General features: G+C 33.9%; 3 protein-coding genes across 3 annotated transcripts; 2 read left to right on the top strand and 1 right to left on the bottom strand.

The window, feature by feature from the left end:
* The first annotated feature begins 11,199 nt into the window (after nucleotides 1-11,199).
* Nucleotides 11,200-15,144, top strand: LOC128963514 (mucin-4-like). The gene has a single exon (XM_054310028.1). It carries the CDS (start codon nucleotides 11,200-11,202, stop codon nucleotides 15,142-15,144), a length of 3,945 nt encoding a protein of 1,314 aa, XP_054166003.1.
* Nucleotides 15,145-15,214: 70 nt separating this feature from the next.
* LOC128963515 (basement membrane proteoglycan-like) lies at nucleotides 15,215-15,667 on the top strand. Its single transcript, XM_054310029.1, has one exon. The coding sequence runs from the start codon at nucleotides 15,215-15,217 to the stop codon at nucleotides 15,665-15,667; it is 453 nt and encodes a 150-aa protein (XP_054166004.1).
* A 147-nt stretch (nucleotides 15,668-15,814) lies between these two features.
* LOC128963516 (uncharacterized) lies at nucleotides 15,815-21,045 on the bottom strand (the record flags this gene model as incomplete). Its single annotated transcript, XM_054310030.1, is given in 10 exon segments — nucleotides 15,815-16,276; nucleotides 16,664-17,209; nucleotides 17,264-17,386; nucleotides 17,588-18,021; nucleotides 18,067-18,222; nucleotides 18,301-18,594; nucleotides 18,681-19,439; nucleotides 19,518-20,078; nucleotides 20,139-20,537; nucleotides 20,688-21,045. Coding segments are annotated over 10 exon segments (4,092 nt in total), but the record flags the coding sequence as incomplete, so codon positions are not given.
* Nucleotides 21,046-21,052: the final 7 nt, after the last annotated feature.

Below are 21,052 nucleotides of genomic sequence, written 5' to 3' on the forward strand. Positions count from 1 at the left end.
AACAAACATAATATAGAAAATAAATTCAATAAAAATAAACAAAATACACATTATATCTGAATTGTATTTTACTAATTTACATTTTATCATAAAAATAATTCAAATAAATTATTAAATTGGTTTTAAAAAATATAATCTTTGTATCCCTTAATTTACTGAATTATAATTTGCTCTATTTTTAAAATAATATGAAATATGGGTCAAAGTCTAATATATTTTTTAACATAACTTTTATTTTGAACATAAATATTTACTTAAAGGTAATCTCATTTTTATAATACAATATAAATTTTATAATATAATATTAATTAAATTTTTATATATTTGTTTGACAAACAACTTATAAGTTTCAACAATGAAAAAAAATACAATAATTTTATTTATTTTATTTAATACAAGTATTAGCACCTCATCTGATGTCAGAAAAGAAGTGGACGACAATAAAGCAAATGATTTATCCGATGTCTCCATCAATAATGACATTGAATCCAATTCTTTAATTAATTTGGTTTCAGACAATAGTCACCAACAATTAAACTCAAATTTAAATATTGACACTAATGAAGACATTGATGAGCTAAATGACAATTTAGATGACGACTTCATGGATGCGGAGGGAAAAGCGTTTACAAAGAAGAATAGGCCGTCTCGAAGACCTCGACTAAAACCAACTCTACGACAATCTACTAGAAGTACACGATTTCCTAAACGAAAACCTTTACGATTATCTACAATACATCCAATAGGTATACACATTAAGCCATCGACTGAAGCCGATGTCTGGAATTGGAATCAACGAAAACCTTATGTCAGACCTAAAGAAATGGTTAAGTTTCCAGAGAATGGTGTGGGAGGTAATAATGCCGGACAGTTTGGTGGCAACGCATGGGGTGGTATTGGAGATAACAATGGCAATGGAGGTGCAAGTATTGGAGCTGATTCTGGTAATGGTCACGGAGGTAGAGAAGGCGATTGGAGTGGCATTGGGGGCAACAATTTGGGTGATTTTGTGGGAAATTCTTGGTTTGCAAATATCTTTTTATTTTGTATTATGAGATTCAAAAGTTATTGTTTTATCTAATAAGGGGTGGAATTGGATTAAATAATGGAAACGGTGGTGGAAATGTACTTGATAATTCGGGTAATGGTAGGGGCAATACAGGAAACTGGAACGGTATCGGTGGTAATAATTATGGTTACAATGTTGGCAATTCTAAAGGTGGTATTGGAGACAACAATGGCGTCGGTGGCAGTAATATAGGCGCACATTCAGGTAATGGATATGGAGGTGATGGTGAAAATAATGGTATGGGTGGTAATGGCATTTGGACACGTCCTGATGCTAATAATATTGGTAATGCTTTTGGTGGAATTGGTAGCATCAATGGTAATGGAGGAATTAATGTAGGATCAAATTCAGGTAATGATAATTGTGGTATGCTTTTAATACAAAATATTGCAAATACTAAAATATTAATTATTGTTCAGGTAATGGTATTGGAGGTTCTGGTAATTGGAATGGGTTAGGAGGCAATGGTATTGAAGAAAATAGTGGAAATTCTATGGGAGGTATGGGAATGGCTAACGGTAATGGAGGTTCAAATATTGGAGAGTGGTCTGGAAATGGTAATACAGTATATTAATACACATTTAATACACACTTAATATTTATATAACATTTGAGGTATGGGTGGTGAGGGCGATCATAATGGAATAGGTGGCAATATTGTAGGCAAAAATTCAAGTAATTCAATTGGAGGTTTTGGTGATATGAATGGCAATGGCGGAGGAAATATTGGTTTCAATTCGGGTAATGGTTTCGGAGGTCTTGGAGCTGAAAACGGTATCGGAGGTAATAACGGTTCAGATAACTCATATAATGCTCGGTAAAAATTATTATTATACAGTTAACAAATATTTTATATGAATACACAATATATATATATATATATTAATTTTTATAAGAGGTGGAAAAGGTTTAAATAATGGAAATGGAGGCGGAAATATAGGAAGCAATTCAGGTAATGGATTCGGAGGTATTGGTAATAACAATGGAAAAGGTGGCAATAATTCAGGACCTAATTCAGGAAATGGTTTGTACAGTAATTTTTTGAAAGTATATAATGTATAAAATATTACTTATTTATTCATATAAAGTTTATATATATTATTGATATATTGTTTATTGATATGTATTAAATAGGTTATGGAGGAGAAGGTAGTCATAATGGAAATGGAGGTCTAAATATTGGTATAAATTCTGGCAATGGATTGGGCGGTTCACATAATAGATCGACCAATCAGATCATTGATGATGATGGTGAATTTGGTGATAGCAAATTGTTATATGATAATTTTCTGTGATAATAATTTATAGTATAAAAACATTTTTATGTGATAATCTCATTTGATAATATATAAAATACATCGCACATGTTATTTATATAATTATTAATTTAATATTTTTAAATAACAAAATCTGTTATTAATTTATTTTTTTAAAAATAAAAACTAAGAATATCTATCAAAAGATAAAATTAATATTATTAAATTTATAGTATAATACATTAAATGTGATAAATTATATTTACATTTATTTTATAGTTTATAGACTATAAATTATAGTATATATTAATATAGTGTAATTATTTTATAATGTACTTATAGTAACTAATTAAATTAGATAAAATAATTTAAATATTGTATTAATTAGTTTTTTTTGGCTATTTTTATAATATTAATATAATATCATTGTATTTTAATTTAATATATTAAACCAATTACTAGTTTGATGTCAATATAAGTATAGTATTACTTTATAATATCATAACATTATTTTCAGTTGCTTTTGTTTAATAGTTTAGTATACAATAATTCTTGACATAAATAAATTAAAAATATTTTAATAACTATTTAAATAATAAAAATTAACATTCATTTATGTAACTGTTTTATTAATTACTATTTATTTATTACTATGTATTATAATTACTATTATGATTAATGTTTTAAATTATTTTCAATGATTATAAATGTATTAAAAGTAAAGCAAATGTGTTGAATAGTGAGGACCAGAAACCAGCTGTTAATTTGAGTCTAATTTCCTAAAAACTGGTAGTTTTATACCTAAATTAACAACAGCTCTAAAATTAGGGCCAATGATATGTAATATTAATATTTTGTTAAAAAATTAAATAAATAAAAATAAACTTAAATTAATTGCTTTAATATTCAGACACAAAGCCTAATTTAGGCATCATTTTAATTAATTAATTATTAAAAACAAATTATCTAAAAAATATGAAATTATTAATTTTTATATTTTTGATTTATTGTAATTATTTAATTAATGCAAATGATAGCGAATCGGTGCTAAAATCGGCCAATAGGTCTGTGCCGTCGGAAATGGATAAGTTAGGCGCAAATACCAAACAACTCGACGCACAGAAGTCACAGTTAATCAGACAAACGGACATTAAATTCAATGTAAAAGTCGACGTCAATGGAAACAAATGGATCTTTGATGAGACCAGCGGTGAGTGGCTTCATCTGCCCGATCATTACGAGACAAACAATGTTAACGGACTTAATATAGACACCTATGAAGACAATCAACATCACAATAGTGTTGGAGTTGATGGCGATCGCGATGACGACGAGTTTGATGAACCGTTTCCTAATATATTTTCCGGTTTATTCAACAAACCTGGCCATCAAAATGTAAAGGATGACGAAGATGTTGACATAGATCAGTCTAACAGTGGCGGCAGTTATATCTATGGTCCTCAATATCCAGCAAATTATCCAAATTCTGGACATCAGACAAGTCATAGTAATGATAACGACGACGATTCTTCTAATGGATCAAATAGTAATTACGGACATTATCCAAGTCGGGAAGTAATATATGGTCCAATGCCTGCACCGACTTCAGGATTTGATAACTATGGTGATGAAGATGGACACGAAGATAACTATAAAGAAACTTCATGGCAGCATTTGGTTAATATATCACAATATTTTCCTATTCCTGGTGGACCAGGATATCCATCACTACCCGGAAATACTGGCCAACAAATGCCTCAAAGACCAATACCGACTGGTCGACCATATAGACCGGGACGTAGACGCGGTCCTAAAGGACCAAAAATGCCAATATTAACAACAACAACATTACCGACCACTTCTCCAGATGATATTGAACCGTACTTTGAAGACAATGATTTGCAACCGATTACTAATTCAAACGATAAGACAAGAAAACCAAATCATAATAATAGAGGTCGACGGCCTATAAGAGTGACCGTAAATCTACCACAAGAGGACATTAGTGAAGTCAATGTCACACTGAAACCTATTCCCACAAAGAAAGGTCCGACGGCTAAACCACCAAAAAAAGGAACAACTGTTAATCCGGATGATATCATAGAACTGGGACCGGGAGCTCTTAATGATCAAGACATGGACACTCAATCTATTAAAAAACCCCACAAAAATCCAAATAAAAAACCAAAAGGTCAAACAACACCACTTCAACAAACATCTACAACATTAAGACCACAATTTCCATTATATCCAACCGCACCTAACAATCCAATGTATCCTAATTACCCCAACAATCCATACCTTCCAGTTAATGGTATGTTACCACCTCTCCATTTTCCCCAACAGAGCATTTTGGACACAACGACACAATCATTTCCCAGTACTGTCAATAGTGGACATATACTGGGTATTGCTTACAATCCCAATTACGCTCAAAATCCAATTAAACCAGTTATAGACAATGATATTTGGAGACCCGTAACGTTAGGCAAACGAATCCAAACTCCTGTTCCTATAGTCGAGTATCCAACGGTTCCGCCAGCAGTTGGAGAAGCTTGGAAGCCTGTATTAGGACCTTATGAGAGTAATAAAGATTCTACAATTAAATGGGTTTTGCCTACAATACCCGACTTCTCTGGTCAGACAACAACAACAAAACAAACTGGTATTACTGTTCACTATATTATATGTCACTTATTTTTTATTATTTCAATAAAACTTTAAATAAATTTTAGAGAAACCATTTACAACAGCAGTGAGTACATCCTCTTCAACGACGACAACAACAGAGTCTGAGGTGTCTACAGAAGCAGACAATGAAGTCATCACAGATAATGTCACAATTGAAGAACAATCAGTAATTACAGAATCTGCTGAAGAAATAATCGAAGAAATTACTGAATTGCAAACTCAAGATTCTGCAGACAATCAAAATGAAGAACAAATAAATAGTAATAATTCTGATGAAAATCAATTATCTCTTGAAAATAATGAACACAATTCTGAACAAAGTTCTGATGAAATTAAAAACGATTCCGAAGAACATAACGAAGAAACTAATAATAATGAAAATAATGAAAATAATGAACAAAATTCAGACACAAATATTTCTGAACACATTTCAGATGAAAACATTAGTGAAACAATTTCTGGTGATAATAATGAACAAAATAATGTGGAAATTAATGTCGTTAATGAAGATAATGGCGATAATAATAACAATAATGAAAACAATTTAAACGAAAATAGCGAACAAAATGTTAACGAAATCAGTGAAACAAACGAAGAAAACTCAGAAGAAATAATCACCGAAAACAATGAACAACTAAATGGAGAAAATGAATCAAATCCGGAGGAAAATGCAGAAAATGTCGAAACAAATGCAGAGTCTCAGGAAAATACTAATAATGTGCAAAATGAGGTATCAGATGATAATAATGATCAACACAATGATGAACAATACAATAATCTTGAAAATACAAACAATTCCGATGAAAACAGCATAACTGAACAAACCAATGACCAAACCTATGATCAGACCAATGATCAGACCAATGATCAGATCAATGATCAGACCAATGACCAAACCTATGATCAGACCAATGATCAGACCAATGATCAGATCAATGATCAGACCAATGATCAAACCAATGATCAAACCAATGATCAAACCAATGATCAAACCAATGATCAAACCAATGATCAAACCAATGATCAAACCAATGATCAGACCAATGATCAGACCAATGATCAGACCAATGATCAGACCAATGATCAGACCAATGATCAAACCAATGATCAAACCAATGATCAAACCAATGATCAAACCAGTGATCAGACTATTAGTGACGAAAGCTCTTCTAGTGAAGCGCTTTATAAAAGCGATGGACTGAGTGAACAATCACTTGTTTGGCAACCGATAGGAATTCCTTTAAGACTAAGAGGTCGGCCTAAGAAATCACATCATTAATATTAATTAAGACTATTATCCTAAATTTTTGTACATTTTGTTGCATTTGTTATATGTTTAATAAAGTCATTTATTCATGTCTTCCAATGATCTTTTAATTAGTGATAAATAATATATTCAGTACTTATACTACTAATTATTAATACTAAAATATTTATATACTGTATTATATATTATATTTATGATGAATAATATTTTTATATTATTTTATTTAGTAACATTTAGCTGAATATATAAACTGTTATTATTTTCTTATTAACTATTATTTAATAATTATTATCAATGTCACATTTGCAGCACATTTTCAATATGGTCTTTAATATTTAATTATTGAAAAGTGTAATTTTTGTTAATTATGAGATCAACAAACCAATTACTGCATATTTTTTTGGAGTTCAATGATACATTATATTATCTATATATTAATATATACTAAATTATTATATTATTAACTAAAATGAAGCTAGGTAAAATATTTAATATATAAAACTACATAGGTTATAAGTAATAAGCTGCGCAAACATAATTCAAAATATCAATAATTTCTAGGATAAAAATATTAAAAATATATATATTATTAAAAGTACATCTCATCAGTATTTAGTAAAAAAGCATCAAGGTATATATTTGAAATAAATCTGGACTCAAGTTTTAAAACATAGTTAAATTTATTTTGAATAAGTTTTATAATTCAAATAATGTTTATTAGAAATAAATTAATAGTATTTATATTAATAATTCCATTACTGGAGCACTCATGCGGTGATAATCTTCATCAAAATGACATCTTCACAAACGAGACAACAATTTTTGAATCAATTCCACAGTCCAGACATATATTGATTGATGACATCGGTTGGAAACCGGGGACCAATCACACCGCAGACACTACTTCAAGCAATGAGACCGAAAAATTGGTTATGAATACAACGGATTCGATGTCTAAATGGTTTGGTTTTGACGACGAAGAGTTGGATGACAATGAAATGGCTATTCCACACATCTCTGACTCAGAGCATCTACTGGTGCCCAACAATCATGCGCTCAACAATGAGGTGTTGAACCCAATCAACACAATGATTGGCCAAACGCCAGATATTCACATTAATTCAATCAATGGTTTAGATATTGACGTCGACACCAACGATGACTTTTCACATCAGGCAATACCTCATCTCAATAATCTTGAATTGAATAATGGTTTTGAAAATCAATTAAATAATTGGAGTCCTCAATCATCTGTAAATCAGGAATGGGCTAAAAGGCCAAACAATGAACAACTATCTAATGGTGTCAATACATTCAATGAGATTGAGTCCCCACCCACACCATCAGTCAATGGCATTGCTGATCAACTGCTTGATTATCCTAATAGTAATATAAATCAAATGCAAAACCAAACACTTCAAAATGGCAATAATAACAATGGTGTCATTCATAGACCATATCCATCAAAACCATTAAACAATCATAATAGACGTCCGAACCGACCCATCGATAATAATAATAATAAGCCCTCTTATGACCAAACAAACCAATTTGATGATTTAGATATACAGCTAATACCAATACACAATATTCAATCAGTTAATAATGAATTGAAAGAACCAGAGAAACCAATTCGTAAGCCGTTTCCCAATCATAATCCTAAACCACAACGAAAACCAACCGTTAATAAACCGATTCGTAAACCACCGACAGTTAAACCAACATTAGTGCCAATACTATCAGAGATCGGAGAATTGCCGCACACTATTAGTTTGGATTTATTGCCAAACATTGATGTTATTTCAAATAACCAATTGCTTACATTGCCATCAATTATTGATATTCATGAAATACCTGACTCACCAACACTACCAATTGAATTACAAACTGATGAACCAATTGTAACTGAAGCACCAAAAGTACCTAAAATAACGGTAAAACCAGTTCGTCGACCCAGGCCTATTATTCATAGAGAACCCATATATCCCAATAAACCATATAATAGTAGACCATTTCCTAGTCTTCCTCAATCCACACCAAATGAGTCGACAGTAAATCCTTTATTAGTAAACCCTTTTGAAGTTATTAAACCTATGACCACAACAACAAACAAACCGTTATTTACGATAATTTCATCCACCAAAGGAACAACAGTCAATCAAATAGCTATTAATGGATCCACTATTTCACAAACAATAAAAACTGTTAGTAAAGTGGAAAGTCCTCTTACAACTGTTACCAAAACATTGCCAATACAAACCTCCACTGACAGACCAAAACCAACAAAAGAGTGGATTCCCATTGAATTTACATTAATGTCTGACGAGACAACTACACAATTAACAACAAAAGCAATGTCTCAAACATCGACAACAAAATCAACGCCTAAGACATCAACAACAAAAGGAAAGGCTAAGACATCGATAATAACAACAACGTCTAAGACATCGACAGTAAGAGCAACACCTAAAGCATTGTCAACAGTAAAAACATTGCCAACAAAAACAAAAGTTGTTAACAAACCCACAATTAATGGCAACAAAAGTACTTCAAAAACATCGATAACATCTAATTCGACAAATAAGCAAAAACTTGAGTCAATCACTCAAAAGGTTATGACAAAGACATCACCAAAAATAGTTAGCACTACTATTACACCTAAGAGTACACCAATAAAAAGTACCGCAAGTAATACAATAAAACTGACAAAACCATCGCTAACTTCAACTACACTCAAGACAAATGTTACTAAATCTACATCAAAATCAACGACAGATACCAAATCTTCATTAAAAACTGTTACCAGTCCTATGAGGTCACCACAGAACAGATCAACCGACACAACAACAAAGTCTAAATTAACTTCGCTATCAACGACTAATATCAGTGCGATTACAACACCAAAAAGTTTGGTCAATAAGACATCATTCAATATTCTACTATCAAATCAAAGACAAAGTGTAACGACTACACCAATAATGTCAACAATGACAACAACTACTGCCAAGACTTCAAAAACAAAATCAAAGAGTCAAAGTATAACAACAACATTGCCACCAAAGATAACGTCATCCAAGAGCACCAAAGCAACAGACATTACACACCTGACGACACAATTAAAATTAATGACAACCAAACCAATTACAAAACAAACTTCAAAGAAAAATATACCAACAAGTAGTTCAACAAAATATACAAAAACTGCAAAATTTAATGACATTATTAAGACAACATCAAAAATGTCAACAATGAAGACAACATCACCAAAAACAACAACAATAAATATTTCTAAAGTAGAAACAAATGAAACCAAATCTATAAGACCAACAGCGGTAACAAAAGCAAAGGTAACTAAATCTGAAAGCAGTACAACATCTCTGCCAAAAACAACTTCACAGCAATCATTGACCACAAAAATTACAAAAATTGAAAGTATGTTATTATTGCCGAACCGTACAACTGTTAGACCCGACTTACATAAACATCCGGATGTCCGTCCTGTCGTCCGTCCTGTAATCCGTCCTGTAATCAGTGCTGCTATGCATCGACCGGCTAAAGCAACAACACGTAAAATATCTGAAATCAATAGAAATTCAACACCTTCTCCATCGACAACCACTTCATCAAAAGTGATGACAGAAAAAACTAATAAAATAAATAGCAAAACAACTGCTCAATTAAATGCGACCACCATTTCACCGAAAATCGGTACAACAAAAGTCAAAGAAATGCCAAAAACTACTTTAAAACAAATAGTAACAAAAACATCAAATGATACCATCAGTAATACCAAAACTACGACAAAATCATTTTCACTTAAGTCTACAGTTAAATCTGTGAAACCAGTGATCAGTAACGTGACGACAGCCAAACAATCATTAAAAACAAATACAACGAAATCACCGAAAACCATAAGCAATGTCTCATCGACTCAAAAATCTTCACAGAAAACAATAAGTCCATCAATCAAATCGACAATCAATGTTATGAAGACCACAACAAAATTACCATCAAATACAAGACAAACAGTAAATCCATTAAAAAATATAACAACTGAAAAAACAAAACAATCGTCAGTTAAGACAAGTTTACAGAAAACAACAAAAATGCTAAACAATACAACAACAACACCAACAACTTCAACGACAAAGACAACAATGACTAGTCATCCAAAAACAACAATAAAAATAACGGGAAATATAAGAGAAAACCAAAAGATAACAAAAACTACAACATCTAAGCCGTCTATCAAAACTAGTTCATCAAAACCGGTAAAATTGGCGACAAATGTATCGCTAACACAGATAACATATAACACATCATTCACTTTGAAACCAATTACAAGTAAACAGAAAGTAATGTCTGTAACGAATTCAACTGTAAGAACAACTGTTACGCCAAAAGTATTCATTTCCAAGAGTACGGCTAAGTCATCAGTTAAGACTAATTCAACAAAAACTGCAATTAATGCAATGACAACAACAAAAACAATTTTTAATACGACATCTAAAGATATTAAAATCATATCAACACAAACCACATTACCAAAAGCGATGACATCTATTAAGGTAACAACAATGAGACCAATGATTTCACCAACGACTTCACCAACGACTTCACCAACGACTTCACCAACGACTTCACCAACGACTTCACCAACGACTTCACCAACGACTTCACCAACGACTWCACCAACGACTTCACCAACGACTTCACCAACGACTTCACCAACGACTTCACCAACGACTTCACCAACGACTTCACCAACGACTTCACCAACGACTTCTGCAATGACAATAACAAAACAAAAAATTAAGACAACGACAAAAATAACAAATAAACCAAAATTAATTACGACTACTACTAAACCAAAACTAAAATCAGTAACTGTATCACAAAGTACTCGCTTAACGTCAATGGTTCCCACATTTGCCACAATTATTCAAACAAATGTCTTGAAAAATGATTCTTTTATTAATAACATATCAGAGAGTATTAAGAGTACACTAAATAAAACTGAAGTTAAAGAAGAAGGAAAGTCAACGACTGAAGCAATGGTCTTGTCTTCCAATTTACCGATTCAGACAATAAATAATCAAAAAACAACAAAAATTACTAACACTATAACTGAAACTGATTTACCGAAAGAAGTGGTAACTGAAGAAGTAATGACAACAAATAGTGAAATGCCAACAGAAAAGGCAACTGAAGAAAAAATAACAATCAAGAATCAAGAGATATTTACAAGTAGTAAAGTTCCGACAGAAGTTGTAACTGAAGAACTGACAACAAGTAGTGAATTGGAGACAGAAGTGGTAACTGAAGAAGAAATAGCAATCAGTGAAATGCCGACAGAAGTTGTAACTGAAGAAGAAATAACAAGCAGTGAAATGCCTATAGAAGTTGTAAATCAAGAGATATTTACAAGCAGTGAAATCCCGACAGTAGTTGTAACTGAAGAAGAACTGACAACAAGTAGTGAATTGACGACAGATTTGGTAACTGAAGAAGAATTGACGACAAGTAGTGAGTTGGCGACTGAAGTGGTAACTGAAGAAGAAATAACAAGCAGTGAAATGCCAACAGAAGTGGTAACTGAAGAAGAACTGACAACAAGTAGTGAATTGGCGACAGATTTGGTAACTGAAGAAGAAATAGCAATCAGTGAAATGCCAACAGAAGTGGTAACTGAAGAAGAAATAACAAGTAGTGAAATGCCAACAGAAGTGGTAACTGAAGAAGAAATGACAAGCAGTAAAATGCCAACAGAAGTAGTAACTGAAGAAGAAATAACAAACAGTGAAATGCCAACAGAAGTAGTAACTGAAGAAGAAATAACAAGTAGTGAAATGCCAACAGAAGTGGTAACTGAAGAAGAAATAACAACAAGCAGTGAATTGCCGACAATATTAGTCACTGACAAAGAAATAACAATCAGTGAAATGCTGACAGAAGTGGTGACTAAAGAAGAAATAAAAACAAGCAGTAAATTGCCGACAGGAGTGGAAGCTGAAGAAGAACTGACTACAAGTACTGAATTACCAAAAGAATTAGTTAATGAAGAAGAGCTGACAATAAGCAGTAAAATGCCGACAGAAGTGGTAACAGAAGAGATTATTTCAAGCAGTAAAATGACAACAGAAAACAAAATACCAGCAGATTTTGTTCCTGAAGACGAACTCATAACCAGTAGTGAACTGCCAATTGAATCTGTAAATGAAAGTGAAGTTATAAATGAAGAGACAATAAATACAAGCAGTGAGGAGACTATCACTTACACTAATTCTCTAACAGAAATCATTGAGAAAGAGATACAAAAGACCAGTAAATTACCAAATAATGATATAACTGAAGAAATGATCACAAATAGTGATATAAATACAGAAATAGTATCAGAAGTATTCACAACAATAAACACTGAACTACCAATTAAATTGGTGTCTGAAACACAATCATCAGTAATTGTCACTCAAGAAGAAAAAACAACAAATAGTCAAATACTAAAAGATGTTACAAAAGAGAAAGAGATTACCACAAGTGATATATTGTCTGAATTGTCAACAAATGTTAGTAAAGATAATGAAAACAATAGAAAATCAGAATTGTCTGATACGACGACAACTCAAACATCAATTATTTTCCCGAAAGAAGTATCAAAAGCCACCAAAAGGTTTCCATTCGATTGGATTCCAATAAGAATTACAAAACCAATGAATATTCCGATGACAACCACACATAAACCCGAACCAACTAAATCTCGTCGACCTTTTTGGGTGATCATAAAACCAGTCGGTCGACCGCTTCCCACAGTAACTAAACCAGTTTTGGTGACAATTGCACCAAATATTACGGAAACAGTTGCAACAACAATAAAATCAACTGAATCTATGATATCAGAGAATAAAACACAAATTACTGAAAAGCCAGTGACAACATTGTCCACAATATATAGTATATTTAGCACAAATAGTAAACCAATCATAACTAATGATATAACTATTGCGTCAAATGAAATACAAACAGAAGTGGTAACTGAAGAACTAATAACAACAAGCAGTGAATTGCCGATAGAAGTCGTAAATCAAGAGATATTTACAAGTAGTAAAGTTCCGACAGAAGTTATAACTGAAGAGCTGACAACAAGTAGTGAATTGAAGACAGAAGTGGTAACTGAAGAAGAAATAACAAACAGTGAAATGTCAACAGAAGTGGTAACTAAAGAAGAAATAGCAAGTGAAATGCCGACAGAAGTTATAACTGAAGAACTGACAACAAGTAGTGAATTAACGACAGATTTGGTAACTGAAGAAGAATTCACGACAAGTAGTGAGTTGGCGAACGATTTGGTAACTGAAGAAGAAATAACAAGCAGTGAAATGCCTATAGAAGTCGTAAATCAAGAGATATTTACAAGCAGTGAAATGCCGACAGTAGTTGTAACTAAAGAAGAATTGACAACAAGTAGTGAATTGACGACAGAAGTGGTAACTGAAGAAGAAATAACAAGTAGTGAAATCCCAACAAAAGTGGTAACTGGAGAAGAATTGACGACAAGTAGTGAATTGGCGACAGATTTGGTTACTGAAGAAGAATTGACGACAAGTAGTGAATTGGCGACAGATTTGGTTACTGAAGAAGAATTGACGACAAGTAGTGAATTGGCGACAGATTTGGTTACTGAAGAAGAAATAACAAGCAGTGAAATGCCGATAGAAGTCGTAAATCAAGAGATATTTACAAGCAGTGAAATGCCGACAGAAGTGGTAACTGAAGAAGAAATAACAAGYAGTGAAATGCCAACAGAAGTGGTATCTGATGAAGAAATAACAAGCAGTGAAATGCCTATAGAAGTTGTAAATCAAGAGATATTTACAAGCAGTGAAATGCCGATAGAAGTGGTAACTGAAGAAGAAATAACAAGCAGTGAAATGCCGATAGAAGTGATAACTGAAGAAGAATTGACGACAAGTAGTGAGTTGGCGACAGAAATGGTAACTGAAGAAGAAATAACAAGCAGTGAAATGCCGATAGAAGTGGTAACTGTAGAAGAAATAAAAAGTAGTGAAATACCAACAGAAGTGGTATCTGATGAAGAATTGACGACAAGTAGTGAATTGGCGACAGATTTGGTTACTGAAGAAGAAATAACAAGTAGTGAAATGCCAACAGAAGTGGTATCTGATGAAGAAATAACAAGCAGTGAAATGCCTATAGAAGTTGTAAATCAAGAGATATTTACAAGCAGTGAAATGCCGATAGAAGTGGTAACTGTAGAAGAAATAACAAGTAGTGAAATACCAACCGAAGTGGTATCTGATGAAGAATTGACGACAAGTAGTGAATTGGCGACAGATTTGGTTACTGAAGAAGAAATAACAACAAGCAGTGAATTGCCGATAGAAGTCGTAAATCAAGAGATATTTACAAGCAGTGAAATGCCGACAGAAGTGGTAACTGAAGAAGAAATAACAAGCAGTGAAATGCCAACAGAAGTGGTAACAGAAGAAGAAATAACAACAAGCAGTGAATTGCCGATAGAAGTCGTAAATCAAGAGATATTTACAAGCAGTGAAATGCCGATAGAAGTGGTAACTGTAGAAGAAATAACAAGTAGTGAAATACCAACCGAAGTGGTATCTGATGAAGAATTGACGACAAGTAGTGAATTGGCGACAGATTTGGTTACTGAAGAAGAAATAACAACAAGCAGTGAATTGCCGATAGAAGTCGTAAATCAAGAGATATTTACAAGCAGTGAAATGCCGACAGAAGTGGTAACTGAAGAAGAAATAACAAGCAGTGAAATGCCAACAGAAGTGGTAACAGAAGAAGAAATAACAACAAGCAGAAGTGGTAACTGAAGAAGAAATAACAACAAGCAGTGAATTGCCGATAGAAGTCGTAAATCAAGAGATATTTACAAGCAGTGAAATGCCGATAGAAGTGGTAACTGAAGAAGAAATAACAAGCAGTGAAATGCCAACAGAAGTGGTAACAGAAAAAGAAATAACAACAAGCAGTGAATTGCCGATAGAAGTCGTAAATCAAGAGATATTTACAAGCAGTGAAATGCCGACAGAAGTGGTAACTGTAGAAGAAATAACAAGTAGTGAAATACCAACCGAAGTGGTATCTGATGAAGAATTGACGACAAGTAGTGAATTGGCGACAGATTTGGTTACTGAAGAAGAAATAACAACAAGCAGTGAATTGCCGATAGAAGTCGTAAATCAAGAGATATTTACAAGCAGTGAAATGCCGACAGAAGTGGTAACTGAAGAAGAAATAACAAGCAGTGAAATGCTAACAGAAGTGGTAACAGAAGAAGAAATAACAACAAGCAGTGAATTGCCGATAGAAGTCGTAAATCAAGAGATAGAATAATATAGAAGATCAAGCAGAAATAACAAGCAGTGAAATGCCGACAGAAGTGGTAACTGAAGAAGAAATAACAAGCAGTGAAATGCCAACAGAAGTGGTAACAGAAGAAGAAATAACAACAAGCAGTGAATTGCCGATAGAAGTCGTAAATCAAGAGATATTTACAAGCAGTGAAATGCCGACAGAAGTGGTAACTGAAGAAGAAATAACAAGTAGTGAAATGCCAACAGAATTGGTAACTGAAGAAGAATTGACGACAAGTAGTGAGTTGGCGACAGAAATGGTAACTGAAGAAGAAATAACAAGCAGTGAAATGCCGATAGAAGTGGTAACTGTAGAAGAAATAACAAGTAGTGAAATACCAACCGAAGTGGTATCTGATGAAGAATTGACGACAAGTAGTGAATTGGCGACAGATTTGGTTACTGAAGAAGAAATAACAACAAGCAGTGAATTGCCGATAGAAGTCGTAAATCAAGAGATATTTACAAGCAGTGAAATGCCGACAGAAGTGGTAACTGAAGAAGAAATAACAAGCAGTGAAATGCCAACAGAAGTGGTAACAGAAGAAGAAATAACAACAAGCAGTGAATTGCCGATAGAAGTCGTAAATCAAGAGATATTTACAAGCAGTGAAATGCCGACAGAAGTGGTAACTGAAGAAGAAATAACAAGTAGTGAAATGCCAACAGAAGTGGTATCTGATGAAGAATTGACGACAAGTAGTGAATTGGCGACAGATTTGGTTACTGAAGAAGAAATAACAACAAGCAGTGAATTGCCGATAGAAGTCGTAAATCAAGAGATATTTACAAGCAGTGAAATGCCGACAGAAGTGGTAACTGTAGAAGAAATAACAAGTAGTGAAATACCAACCGAAGTGGTATCTGATGAAGAATTGACGACAAGTAGTGAATTGGCGACAGATTTGGTTACTGAAGAAGAAATAACAACAAGCAGTGAATTGCCGATAGAAGTCGTAAATCAAGAGATATTTACAAGCAGTGAAATGCCGACAGAAGTGGTAACTGAAGAAGAAATAACAAGCAGTGAAATGCCAACAGAAGTGGTAACAGAAGAAGAAATAACAACAAGCAGTGAATTGCCGATAGAAGTCGTAAATCAAGAGATATTTACAAGCAGTGAAATGCCGACAGAAGTGGTAACTGAAGAAGAAATAACAAGCAGTGAAATGCCAACAGAAGTGGTAACAGAAGAAGAAATAACAACAAGCAGTGAATTGCCGATAGAAGTCGTAAATCAAGAGATATTTACAAGCAGTGAAATGCCGACAGAAGTGGTAACTGAAGAAGAAATAACAAGTAGTGAAATGCCAACAGAATTGGTAACTGAAGAAGAATTGACGACAAGTAGTGAGTTGGCGACAGAAATGGTAACTGAAGAAGAAATAACAAGCAGTGAAATGCCGATAGAAGTGGTAACTGTAGAAGAAATAACAAGTAGTGAAATACCAACCGAAGTGGTATCTGATGAAGAATTGACGACAAGTAGTGAATTGGCGACAGATTTGGTTACTGAAGAAGAAATAACAACAAGCAGTGAATTGCCGATAGAAGTCGTAAATCAAGAGATATTTACAAGCAGTGAAATGCCGACAGAAGTGGTAACTGAAGAAGAAATAACAAGCAGTGAAATGCCAACAGAAGTGGTAACAGAAGAAGAAATAACAACAAGCAGTGAATTGCCGATAGAAGTCGTAAATCAAGAGATATTTACAAGCAGTGAAATGCCGACAGAAGTGGTAACTGAAGAAGAAATAACAAGTAGTGAAATGCCAACAGAAGTGGTATCTGATGAAGAATTGACGACAAGTAGTGAATTGGCGACAGATTTGGTTACTGAAGAAGAAATAACAACAAGCAGTGAATTGCCGATAGAAGTCGTAAATCAAGAGATATTTACAAGCAGTGAAATGCCGACAGAAGTGGTAACTGAAGAAGAAATAACAAGCAGTGAAATGCCAACAGAAGTGGTAACAGAAGAAGAAATAACAACAAGCAGTGAATTGCCGATAGAAGTCGTAAATCAAGAGATATTTACAAGCAGTGAAATGCCGATAGAAGTGGTAACTGAAGAAGAAATAACAAGCAGTGAAATGCCGATAGAAGTGGTAACTGAAGAAGAATTGACGACAAGTAGTGAGTTGGCGACAGAAATGGTAACTGAAGAAGAAATAACAAGTAGTGAAATGCCAACAGAAGTGGTAACTGAAGAAGAATTGACGACAAGTAGTGAGTTGGCGACAGAAATGGTAACTGAAGAAGAATTGACGACAAGTAGTGAATTAACAACAGATTTGGTTACTGAAGAAGAAATAACAACAAGCAGTGAATTGCCTATAGAAGTCGTAAATCAAGAGATATTTACAAGCAGTGAAATGCCGACAGAAGTGGTAACTGAAGAAGAAATAACAAGTAGTGAAATGCCAACAGAAGTGGTAACTGGAGAAGAATTGACGACAAGTAGTGAATTGGCGACAGATTTGGTTACTGAAGAAGAATTGACGACAAGTAGTGAATTAACGACAGATTTGGTTACTGAAGAAGAAATAACAACAAGCAGTGAATTGCCGATAGAAGTTGTAAATCAAGAGATATTTACAAGCAGTGAAATGCCGACAGAAGTGGTATCTGATGAAGAATTGACGACAAGTAGTGAATTGGCGACAGATTTGGTAAGTGAACAAGAATTGATGACAAGTAGTGAAATGCCAACAGAAGTGGTATCTGATGAAGAAATAACAAGCAGTGAAATGCCTATAGAAGTGGTAACTGAAGAAGAAATAACAAGTAGTGAAATGCCAACAGAAGTGGTAACTGAAGAAGAATTGACGACAAGTAGTGAGTTGGCGACAGAAATGGTAACTGAAGAAGAAATAACAAGTAGTGAAATGCCAACAGAAGTGGTAACTGAAGAAGAATTGACGACAAGTAGTGAATTGACGACAGATTTGGTAACTGAAGAAGAATTGGCGACAGATTTGGTTACTGAATGCCAACAGAAGTGGTAACTGAAGAAGAATTGACGACAAGTAGTGAATTGACGACAGATTTGGAAGAAGATTTGGTTACTGAAGAAGAAATAACAAGTAGTGAAATGCCAACAGAAGTGGTAACTGGAGAAGAATTGACGACAAGTAGTGAATTGGCGACAGATTTGGTTACTGAAGAAGAATTGACGACAAGTAGTGAAATGCCAACAGAAGTGGTATCTGATGAAGAAATAACAAGCAGTGAAATGCCTATAGAAGTGGTAACTGAAGAAGAAATAACAAGTAGTGAAATGCCAACAGAAGTGGTAACTGAAGAAGAATTGACGACAAGTAGTGAGTTGGCGACAGAAATGGTAACTGAAGAAGAAATAACAAGCAGTGAAATGCCGATAGAAGTGGTATCTGATGAAGAATTGACGACAAGTAGTGAATTGACGACAGATTTGGTAACTGAAGAAGAATTGACGACAAGTAGTGAATTAACGACAGATTTGGTAACTGAAGAAGAATTGGCGACAGATTTGGTTACTGAAGAAGAAATAACAAGCAGTGAAATGCCGATAGAAGTGGTAACTGAAGAAGAAATAACAAGTAGTGAAATGCCAACAGAAATGGTAACTGAAGAAGTACTGACAACAACTAGTGAATTGACGACAGATTTGGTAACTGAAGAAGAATTGACGACAAGTAGTGAGTTGGCGACAGAAGTGGTAACTGAAGAAGAATTGACGACAAGTAGTGAATTAACGACAGATTTGGTTACTGAAGAAGAAATAACAACAAGCAGTGAATTGCCGATAGAAGTTGTAAATCAAGAGATATTTACAAGCAGTGAAATGCCGACAGAAGTGGTATCTGATGAAGAATTGACGACAAGTAGTGAATTGGCGACAGATTTGGTAAGTGAACAAGAATTGATGACAAGTAGTGAAATGCCAACAGAAGTGGTATCTGATGAAGAAATAACAAGCAGTGAAATGCCTATAGAAGTGGTAACTGAAGAAGAAATAACAAGTAGTGAAATGCCAACAGAAGTGGTAACTGAAGAAGAATTGACGACAAGTAGTGAGTTGGCGACAGAAATGGTAACTGAAGAAGAAATAACAAGTAGTGAAATGCCAACAGAAGTGGTAACTGAAGAAGAATTGACGACAAGTAGTGAATTGACGACAGATTTGGTAACTGAAGAAGAATTGGCGACAGATTTGGTTACTGAAGAAGAAATAACAAGTAGTGAAATGCCAACAGAAGTGGTAACTGGAGAAGAATTGACGACAAGTAGTGAATTGGCGACAGATTTGGTTACTGAAGAAGAATTGACGACAAGTAGTGAGTTGGCGACAGAAGTGGTAACTGAAGAAGAATTGACGACAAGTAGTGAATTAACGACAGATTTGGTTACTGAAGAAGAAATAACAACAAGCAGTGAATTGCCGATAGAAGTTGTAAATCAAGAGATATTTACAAGCAGTGAAATGCCGACAGAAGTGGTAACTGAAGAAGAAATAACAAGTAGTGAAATGCCTACAGAAGTGGTAACTGAAGAAGAACTGATAAGTAGTGAATTGGCGACAGATTTGGTAACTGAAGAAAAAATAACAAGTAGTGAAATGCCAACAGAAGTGGTTACTGAAGAAGAAATAACAAGCAGTGAATTGGCGAATGAAGTGGTAACTGAAGAAAAAATAAAAAACAGTGAAATGCCAACTGAAGTGGTAACTGAAGAAGAACTGACAACGAGTAGTGAATTGGCGACAGAAGTGGTAACTGAAGAAGAAATAACAAGCAGTAAATTGGCGACAGATTTGTTAACAGAAGAAGAAATAACAACAAGTAGTGAATTGCCGATAGAAGTGGTAACTGAAGAAGAAATAACAAGTAGTGAAATGCCAACAGAAGTCGTAAATCAGGAGATATTTACAAGCAGTGAAATGCCGACAGAAGTGGTAACTTATGAAGAATTTACAACTAGTAGTGAATTGGCGACTGAAGTGGTAACTGAAGAAGAACTGACAACAAGTAGTGAATTGGCGACAGATTTGGTAACTGAAGAAGAAATAACAAGCAGTGAAATGCCAACAGAAGTGGTAACTGAAAAAGAAATAACAAGCAGTGAATTGGCGACTGAAGTGGTAACTGAAGAAAAAATAAAAAACAGTGAAATGCCAACTGAAGTGGTAACTGAAGAAGAACTGACAACGAGTAGTGAATTGGCGACAGAAGTGGTAACTGAAGAAGAAATAACAAGCAGTGAATTGGCGACAGATTTGGTAACTGAAGAAGAAATAACAAGCAGTGAAATGCCAACAGAAGTGGTAACAGAAGAAGAAATAATAACAAGCAGTGAATTGCCTATAGAAGTCGTAAATCAGGAG

This window comes from Oppia nitens, unplaced genomic scaffold (genome assembly GCF_028296485.1).
Source record: "Oppia nitens isolate AA-2021 unplaced genomic scaffold, nextdenovo-longstitch-racon4-pilon3 scaffold7_pilon_pilon_pilon, whole genome shotgun sequence".
In the NCBI taxonomy this organism is placed as follows: domain Eukaryota; kingdom Metazoa; phylum Arthropoda; class Arachnida; order Sarcoptiformes; family Oppiidae; genus Oppia; species Oppia nitens.